Here is a 10979-nt window from a genome sequence, read left to right on the forward strand (position 1 = left end):
AAAAAGAACTGTTAGCACTTTTGTTAAAAACAAAGAAATTCTGCTAACGTATCTGTGGAATATAAAGGTGCATGCAGATCATAAACTACTGCAAACTACTTTTCAAGCCCCATCAGTCTAGCTCCAGCACAACTTCAAATAATGTGACCGTGGTTATAGAAATATGACTTGTTTATGACTATGTTATGTAACACTGGGAAACTGATGGGTACTACAGACACACAGAAAGCATGTTTATGGAGACTGGGAATCAATTACTGCCATTGAAACACATGGACCTGGAAGATTCTAACAAGGTAATGTTTGAGGGAATGCCTGTTTTTAAAAAAAGCTCAAAGTGTGTTGGATGCAGAAGATACTTAGGCAATTGTAAAGACCAAGGTCCTTAAGTGAAGGCAGCATGAGATGAAACACAAAAAAAATAAAATTCTGACAACAGTTCAGTGATCTTTTTCAGGGGACAGAAATGAAAACCCAAAAATTCTGTAGGTTGCTACAAGGATTCTACAGAAAATTATTCTACACTTTAATTCTCTAAAGCAACAGTAATAATACACTGGGGAACAATTTTGAACAAATTTTTTGTTGACTTTTTTTTTAAGCTTATTTACACTGAAATAGGTAAAATTCTGAAAGTGCAGTTAGTTTTCTTCTATCATGTCAGGGTTTTCGTCTACCGCTTATATTAAAATGCAATTACTGTAGCTTGGATTTGTATAGGCTATTCATTTACATGCAAGGCAGTTTGGTCAGAGGTTGTGCGCTGCTCTATGTAGTGAAAAAGCAAAATTAATTTTTCTACTTACACACGTATTTCCTTTCATTCTGATCATGTCTAGCTCTGCTGTTTCTCGTCATAAGTGCCTAAACAACCCTGATTCATTTTGTTATATCTGTGGCAGTTTCACCATTCCCAGTCAAAGGGCGAACATCAGCACATTTGTATAGCAAGCCTATTTGGCATATTTCAAAGTTAAACTTGGTGATCAAGATAATTCTTGGGGCCCTCATAAAGTATGCAAACAGTGTGCCAAGGGTTTACGGATGTGGACAAAGGGAACACGTGATAAGATGCCTTTTGGTATACCTATTGTTTAGCGAGAGCCAGGAGATCATTTCAGTGACTGTTACTTTTGTATAGTGAAAACTTCAGCATATAACAAAAAAATAAATGTAACATAGAGTATCCTAGTCTACCAATCGGCTATACGCCCAGTGGCTTATTCAGATGAAATCCCAGTGTCGGTTTTCGTTACACTACCCTCTCCTGAAGAACATGATTATGGTGATTACCTAGGTGACAACAATGATAAAGAGTTTGAAATTGAAGAGGACCCTGTTTGTAAGGGATTTGATTAGCATGAGTTTAGTGATTTGGCACAGGATTTGGGACTATTGAAGAAGGCTTCAGAATTTCTAGCATCAAGACTTCGTAAAAAAAAAACTTACTTGAAAAAGCAACGAAGGTATCGTACTTTTGAACCAGAGAAATTGCATTTCTTCAGTACTTTAGAACTGACGGTGGCTTTGTGTATTGCAATAACATACCTGGTTTATTGGAGGAATTGGGAATTCCAATCTATAACTCAACTAAATGGCAACTATTTATGGATAGCTCAAAGTGGAGCTTAAAGTGTGTCCTCCTTCACAATGGCAATATATTTGGGTTAGTCCCAATTGGCCATTCATTTTCTATTTGTGAAGAACATGCAGACATAAAGAGAGTCATTGAGTTGTTGCAATATCACCAACACAATTGGATCATCTGTGTTGACCTTAAAATGGTATGCTTCCTTCTTGGTCAGCAACACGAATACACCAAGTATGCCAGTTATCTGTGCATGTGGGACAGCAGAGCTCATGTGTGGCATTGGGTGGAAAGGAATTGGCCTCCAAGGTCTGCTCTAAAACCAGGTGATTTAAACATTCTACATGAGCCACTTGTTGATAAAAAGAATATATTATTCCCGCCTCTGCACATGAAACTGGGTCTGATGAATCAGTTCAATAATGCTTTGCCAACTGAAGGCGACTTTTTCAAGTACCTCATTTTGGCATTTCTTAGCCTGTCATTTGAAAAAATAAAGGCCGGGGTGTTTGATGGTTTACAGATTCGGCAGCTCATCATAAGATTAACATTTCATCAGGACAATGTCAGAAGTCGAAAAGAATGCTTGGTTATCATTCAAAGCCATTGTCAAGGACTTTCTTGGAAACACACAAGCAAATATTCACACAGAAATTGTCCAGAAACTCTTGGAGAGCTACAAAATGCTTGGTTGCAATATGAACATCAAGGTGCATTTTCTGCATAGCCATCTATCAAACTTCCTGGAAAACCTTGGCGCAGACAGTGATGAGCAAGGTGAACGATTCCATCAAGATTTGAAGGTCATGGAAGGACGAATTCAGGGTAGATAGGATGTACATATGATGGCTGACTATTGTTGGAGCATCCGGCGGGATAGTCCTAATACTGAACACTCCAGGAAAAGCTATAAGCGTAAATTTTTACCTTAACCGCTTACACGATAAATTTTCAAATATTTTATTGTAAAAAAAATGTCATAGAGTAACTTTAAATCCTTTGTATGAACAAAAGAAATTTACTTAAACAGTGCATTTAAGTTACTATTTAATTATTTATTCGTTGTATGTAAAACTTGTATGTTTTATGACAAAAATTGAGGGTACCCTGTATCGTAAAAACTGGATGTGATAGCAAAACACTGGGGTCATTTCTGGATTCACCACCCAAAAATTAGTAAAAAAACAAGTGTATGATCTAACTCAACAAAAAATGCATTCCCCAGTGTAATAGATAAAGTGTTTGAATAACGCAAGTAATGTTGGAAAAATGCAAAGATTATCAAAAACACGTCAGCCAACTCAATAGGAGATGATATACCTTAACTACTGTAGCACAAGGTAGTTGCAAATATTTTTAATTTCAGGAGGACTTGACAGTGAAGAAGTTTTTCAAACATTTACTAATCTTCACAATACTAGATACAATATTTTACACTTTTGATTCTAAGCTCTGAATTTGTAGTGCACTACATTGAAATGGATTAGATGTATTTCTCCATAACTGTGCACACAAACATACAACACAGCTCACCCTACTTGTTAATGGTTCCACTTTAGCAGCTGAAATGATCCTTGAGACTGTAAATCTATTTTTTTTTAAGAAACCTATGATGAAAGAATCATGAAGGCTACCATTACAGACCTCTTGTTCTAAGAAAGCTAGTTGTGTTGCTGCCATGCTGACTTTCTGATACATATGTGGATGTCTGTAAATTAGACTTTACTCTTCTGCTATTGCTGTAAGCCTCACCAAATCTACATGATTTATTAGATATATAACAGCATGTTTCCTTTTACATGTGGGAAAGATTCAGATGGAGTAAAATGTTTTTCGAAAAAACACAGGACAAAAGGTCAAGGTGTGCAATATGCAGAAGTATTGACTTCCCTATACATATTACCGGGTATGTTACTAACTACAGTACATGAACAAAATGCAGTCTCTATCACCTGAAGACTGGATCAAAAAGGATGGATTAAGTGTAAAAATATTGTACATTTGTATGCATTAATATTATTAATAATCTTAAAACAATGTAACAATGCAAGCAAAGAATGGATGACAGCCAATAGTAGAAGTGTAGTTTACACTAGAGCCATATAATACAGTTGAAATGTCAGGCAATACATATATAATTTAAGCCATTCATCCAGTCTTCCAGTAAAATTTCCTAGAGAAAAGTCTAAAAGTCCTACAGTCCCACCAGTTCAGAAGTCAACACACAGTGGGGGGGGGGGGGACCAAGCCTTTCAAACCTTGAGACTGTATTGTCATGTTATAGTGCAATATAGTTCTCATAGTATATTTTCTGTTAAAATATAGCTCTAACTATACTATACTATATTCATGACTTGGCAAAACAAACACATGGTCTGTAGTTGCAGCATTGTTGTGAATAGATAAAACATGTTATTTTCTATTTTAGAAATGGTACATCTACATTTTCGTTTCATTTCCCAGGTAGTAGATGCAGTTTCAGACGTTTGGGTTTAGCTAACCAAATGGATACCTGTTCTGTTCGGTAGCATTACACTTTACAGAACTACAGTATACTTGAATAAATGTATGTACAGCCACAGCCATGCACTGTAATCAACATTAGGAACAGTTTTGGTATTTTTTCTTCTGCAAGCCTTAATTATTTTCTGCAATCACTAAACCCAGACTTGGCTAAGCTCAAATCACACACTGTAGCTGCCACCACAGACTTCTGTTTTACTGTCTGCATTTTAACATATTATTTCAACAGTGCACATATAAAAAAGGCTAACAAGTTATCAGCATTGCACCCAGTGTAGTTCAGTTTTAGATATTTTAAAATGAGTCATCCCTGCATTTTCATGATGACTTAGAAAAACACTGCAAGAGAGCATCTTACTTAGTAGTACATTACACTCAGACACCCATATACAGACAGACACAAATGAGAGACTGTCTGAATTGTGCATGATCTACATATTAAAGCCAGTAATATGTGTTGTAATAGGTTCAGCCTAGAAGGGACAACTCAGGGAAGGTACAATATTTGATATATTGTTTTTAAAGCCTCTGCACTTAATTTAATGTGTCATGTTAAGTTATTCTCTCTGCCTTTCGTGTTCAACAGTGCCTTTCAGAACAATCCCCCTGCAAGATGGTAAATTACATAAGTATCTGAGCATGTACTATTACAACACTACACCTCACTAAAAGTCTAATCAGTCTGTGGATATATTATCATCTGTGCCTTTTGTCTCACCAAGCCAAGGGAACTGATAAAAATAGTCATTCAACCCTAAAATAGGCTTCTTATATAGTGGCAAAGAAAAAGGTGGCTGCAGTGACTGCGGAAGCAGCTGAGCTCCTTAAGGGGATAGGGTATGGAACCACACCACACATGCTATTCACATTGATAGTTTTTCTCAGCTTCATATGTCCTTCTTTATGAATCTGTCAGAATCCCTGACCCTTAGGGTAATTCCAGCATCGCTATGGCACACGGTGCTTGGTTCATCAAAGCTTTTTTTCACCGCTTCACTGCAATGATTGTTGTGTTACAAAATAGTTAAAGCCTCCTGGATGTGGAGGCATCACAACACAAAAAAGGGGAATAATCCTCACTCGATAGAAAATTCAGCAACAAGTAGGTTAGACTTGAATTATACGTTCAATTCTCCTTCTATTCATCTTTAAATCTACCTTTTTCTCCAACGTTAGGGCTAATAAGTTTTTAGTTGTAAATACTCTGAGCAATTAAAACAGAAGCACTACACAATGCTATTCAGAGGTAATCCTGGGTTTCATCAGAATGCTTCAAATTGCAGAATTAAATTTTAATTTCTAATATGATTTTTAATATTGAAATATTACAACAATAAAAAAGATACAATCAAAAGTTAAACAAGAAATGACTTTTTATTGCCCTTTAATTCAAATGGATTTGTTACCTCAATACTGACTAAGATGTCTCAGGCTCCAGTGATCCTCTCTGACCCCTCAGGCTTTGTGCTTGTTACAGGCAGTATGACACTTATCGGCTTGGCGGTTTTTAGTGTTCTAATCCAGCACAAAAACTTTATACACACAAATATTCAGAATATTGACACCCCTCAGACCATCATAACCCGAAACCTTAATAAAAGTATTACCTAAATTTAATACTCAACCTAAATCATAAACCTAACCAATAATCTTAGCCTAATCCCTAACACTAAGGTGTCAATTTATAAAGTTGTAAATCTTACAATAACTCAAACATTGGCTTGTTGAGAATCTTCCAGGTCCATGTGTTTGAATGGTAGTCATTGTCTCTCTACGAAAAAATGTTTCAGAGAATGTCAGATTCACTGCTTTATAAATAGGCCCCTAACCGCATATTAGCAGGTATAACTGACACTAACAATGATAAATACTATCAAGGCAATATAACTCATGGGAATGATGGCAGTAAAAACTTCAGTACCTATCTACTATGAAAAGACATGCATAGAGACTTAGGATAGCTGTACCAAATATATGCATGTCCCTCATAAACTATACTACATAAGAAAGAAGGAAAAATGAGCTAAAATGCTTCCACTCACCATAAACATTGGGACTTTTAAGGCATGGAACAATAAACAATTAATAAATGTACAAAATCAGTATCTTTATGTAGTATAGATAGAGGAATGTAAACCTCTACGTGTTTCGCAGTACAAGTTGCTTCCTCAGGAGGTTTCATTGCCAGGACTAAACATCATGATATCCTAAAAACCCATTTAGGAATATTGAATTCATTGAATGGATCATCAGCTTGCAGATAAACAATAGGCAGGTGCAGGCAAACCAAAAACCAATATGTAGCCATTTAATATTTCTGCCAGAGGTAATCAGATTTTTGCACAGGGTTTACATGGAAACCTTGCTCTGGTTTCACCTGCCATGTTGCTGCCTCTGCTTGCACAATCCATATATATCTAGTATATATATATATATTTATTCAGAGAAAGGGGATTTTTCGTTGCCTAATATATATCTAGTAATGTACACTAGTTGTTTGTTGCAAATAAAAATATTGTTTTAAATAAAGATACTATTTTTAAACATTTATAATTGTTTATTGTTCCTTGCCTTAAAAGTCCCAATGGTGAGTGGAATTTTCACTTTTTTTTTTTTCTATCTACAATGAAAAACAAAATACAAAAAACTTAAAAACACATAATAAAAAGTTCTAAGACAAAATAAAGGAATCCAAATTCTATGGCAATCACATCTAAAAAAAAGCATCATTGCAGCAAGTTTAGTATCCACGTGGAAATGAGAGAATGGATGTTCTATTTAAAGATCTGTTAGTAAAATTAAAAAAAAGAAATCCCAGGCAACAAGTAAAATCAATATAATATTTTAATTGAAGCCAGATTCCAGAGAGCCCATAACATGTATGAGGTGTGTACTTGCTTCCTAACGTTGTGCTTTGCAATGTCAATTTACGTTTTATTCATCAAAGCATTAGTAGTAAGAAATTATATTGGTTCCTCACAGATACTAATCAGATTCAGACTTTTTTGTGGATCGTCATCTGATTGGTGGTTAACTCTTGCTACATGGTGCTATTTCATAAATCTGTACAGAAGAGACAACATATAGCATTATGTAGGTAGGACAATCCGGAATCTAAAATCACTAGATAAAAGGCAAAGGGGTCTGGGCTAGACTGAAACACTACAGCACTGGTGGATGTGGCCAACAGTGGCAGAACTGACTTTGGGGGGACAGGACTGGGGGGGGGGGGCTGTTGGCTTAGGAGGGTCCAGTGCCCTCTTGCACCTCCCTATATTTGCCCCTGTACTACAATTATGCCTAAAAAACAGAAAACCCATGTCAGTAGACTTATTTTGTTTTATTGTTGACCATAAAAGCATGCAACAACACAATTTTTGAAGGTGTTTGTATTTGCTTATATGGATGTCTCAGGTCACCCTGAGAGTAGGAAGACATTATTCTGTCCTATATCGATGGGCCTATAATAAATGATGATATAAATGGGGTGGCTGAGATGTTCTGTAGATGTACAAAAGCAACAACTACATGATCAGGTATTTACAGCCCCCCTGTAAGAAGAGAGGAGAATCAACCGGGCCATGCAAAAATGAAAATGAGAACATCTAATAGTCGCCAATGATCATTAGATCTTTATAGTGTTTCCCTAAAAAGGTGTCACACTCAGTTAGCATTTGGCCATTGGATCATGTTGGTCTTTTACTACCCCAACATCCGCATCATAATAAAAATAAAAATCTATACCCAATACTGCAATATATTTTGTTTTTGTTTTTTTTGCATTTTCATGCTCTTTGCAGACATCCAAAACCTAACATCCGCACAGTTAAGATAACCTGAAAAATAACAAAAATGTAGTTTACTTAGAAGAAGAGACTTGCGAAGGCCATTAGCCATAAAGTTTACTGAAAACAGGAGCTGTTTATGTAAGAAGCTTCCAGCCGTGCTGTATGGTGATGGCAGTAAAACAAATACAAGCGCTGTACTGTAAACTACTTCTAGAATATGACCATTATATTGGAGCTGCAGCTCCCCAGGCTGGAGTGTGGAATATGTGTGCTCATTTCTCTCAATCCTTGTCATCATTTGCCAGCACAATGATAAGAGTAGCTGATCTCCTCACACTCGGTGACACCTGCTTTACACCAATTACTATCTGCTCACCACACCAAGTCTATGAATGAAATACAGGACCTGCCTCCTCATATGCCAAACACAGCCACATTGCAACCTTCACCAACACCACACAACCAGACGAAAAAACCTTTCCAAGGCAGATATTGGTAATGGAGGGTCACCTGTTGAATGGGAAGGGGTCACCTGTTGAATGGGAAGGGGTCACCTGTTGAATGGGGGTCAAGCTGAAGGATTAGAGAGGTATAAACCCAGTCATATATATATATAGCTGAATATCAGGGCAGAGGTGTGAGCTCTCCTCACCTGGCTTACCTGTTGAAGCACCCCCCCCCCCCTTTCACCACCACACACAGCACCCCTCCCGCCTGCTATAGCTGACCTCCCCCCTATAACAAGCATTACATTTGCCCCCCATAGTGCGGCTCACTTACCCTCTATCTCGTCTTCGGGGAGCTGAGTGGGTGAATGTTCTCTCAGTAATTCGGGGATGGTGTACACCCCCCGGTACATCAACGCCGCCGTTACCGGGTGAAAAGGCATCGTTGCGGGCGAGGGGACACCCGGGGGCAGATAACACTCGAAGGGGCAGCATACGGAGTGACTGTCACCGAGAGACTGTCCCCAATAGATGCTCCTCCGGCAGCAGTCCGCTCACTGTCAATGGGCGAATGGCACAGGTGAGCTGCATGCGGACAGCCCGGCGCTGTCACATCGGCTTGTTGCACAGAGGGGGAATGTCAGTCAGACAGAGAGGGAATGTCACAGGAGACACAGGGAATGTGACAGAGAGGGAATGTCACAGGAGAGAGGGGGAATGTGACAGGAGACAGGGTGAATGTGACAGCAGAGAGGGTGAATGTGACAGCAGCATGCAGTAAGACTCAGGTAGAGAATAAGGGGGAAGGCTATGCACTACACTCACTGATGATGGAGAAAAGACAGAAAGATGGAAAAGGAGAATGTGAGCCACTGGAAGAGGCAGAAAGACATAGGAGAGTGTGAGCAGGAGAGGAAGGCAGGGAAACAAGCCCAGGGAACAGGAGAAAGGGAAGAAGGAAGGCAGAATGAAAGAGGGAGAAAAAATAAGGAGGGGGGGAGTGATGGAGGGAGAAGGAAAAACAAAACTGGAAGGAAAGGGAGAGGGAGCTGGAAAAAGAGGAATACACAACTGCACATATAGGAAGAACAGATTAAGTGATATTTTCTAAGGACTTACTGTACCTGAAGCCTTTCTTATAACTAACTACACATCTGTACACAACCTTCACTCCACATTACATTAACCAATGTCTGGGACTTGCTGCTCATTCCTTTCCCATCTGCATAGAAATGAAGAAAGATTGCAATGTTTACTACCAGCCTGGATTTTTACTACAGGCCACTATCTGGCAATTTGTATTAACAAACAGGTATCCCAACTATTACAGACGCATGGAGCGCCATTCATCAATCAGTCTTAGCTGCTGCTTAGTCAAAATTAAATGATAAATCATAGTAACAGGTAATAATGCACATTACCGAGTGCCAGTCAAAGCAATAGGATTTTTACTGCATAGCAGTTTGACAAGATGCTTCTGCTTCGTGACATTAGGTAGTTTATTTCCTCACAATGTACATTGCGTGTAGGAAAGAATGCAATTATCAGGTATTGATTGATAGCATTTCTTTCAAGATCAGAAAGAATGATTATACATGCAACAGCACATTTATATACATAAACATACATGCATGTCACAGGTATATATATCAGGTTAGGAAGACCTTCACTACACCTTTTTAATTTTACAGAGATTATCTAATAGCTACATCATTTTACAAAACACCATTCCCCCTCATATGTCTTGGCCAGTAACCTGCAGGCCAGGTTAATATTCATTGTGTCTTTGTTTTCCTATACTGCTTCCTTTGCAGCCTTACAATGACTATAAAATGTGTTTTTTTATTTGACTACAATTAAAGTGCACATTAGCTTCATCAAAATATCCAGACACATGAAGCAGGTTTACAAATATGACCTTTTACCAATTAGTCTATTTTCAGAGCTCTGATCAAGGGTCCAGCCATGTTAAGGCTTAGTTCACACTGGCATTGGGTTGTTGTGTATTTACTAATTACCAGCTGCATTCCCCCGCATGACTTTTCAAGCAGCATCTCATCCATAGCTAAACTAAAGAGAAAGAATGGGGGTGGTTGGTATGGGGTCATCAGGAGCTCAGTAAACCCCCTACCCCAACCATACCCATTCATTCTCTTTAATTTAGCTGTATATGAGATACTGCTTGAAGAGTCGGCCCATCAAAGCATCCAATTTAAACAAGCGTTGAACAGGGGCTTGGCAGGGTTTCTGCAACTCAGGCTAAGCTCCCTGGGTGTGAAGATAGCCTCAATCTCATTTGTACCCAAAACACATTTTTAGTTTTGTATAATCTATACAGATGGTAAAATCCTTGGGAGGGTTATTAGTATGTACCCATTGATGAGCCCAACCCTCTCTATCTTTGACCATTTTTTTACAGAAAGAACATAACCAACATTCAAGTTGTCACCTGAACAAGAGTTGACTGGAAACGCGGCTGATCTAGCTATTGCCAAATGTTCTGTCCTAGGGTGATAATGTTTGTTCACTGTATTCTATCTATGGAGGAACAGCTTTTTCATCCAGACTGATTTCTTGATTTAAGCTGCGTACACACTTCCAATTATTATTGTTGGTAAACGAACGACGAACGTT

General features: G+C 38.2%; 1 protein-coding gene across 1 annotated transcript in view; it reads right to left on the bottom strand.

Moving 5' to 3' along the window:
* Positions 1-9356, bottom strand: part of CABP7 (calcium binding protein 7) — a 69995-nt gene extending 60639 nt beyond the window's left edge. The window contains exon 1 of the mRNA XM_072415287.1: positions 8680-9356. Within this exon, the coding sequence (XP_072271388.1) occupies positions 8680-8788 (109 nt within the window). The 5' untranslated portion in view covers positions 8789-9356. The remainder of the gene's footprint in view (positions 1-8679) is intronic.
* Between the last annotated feature and the right edge of the window lie 1623 nt (positions 9357-10979).

This window comes from Pyxicephalus adspersus, chromosome 6, assembly GCF_032062135.1.
Source record: "Pyxicephalus adspersus chromosome 6, UCB_Pads_2.0, whole genome shotgun sequence".
NCBI lineage: Eukaryota > Metazoa > Chordata > Amphibia > Anura > Pyxicephalidae > Pyxicephalus > Pyxicephalus adspersus.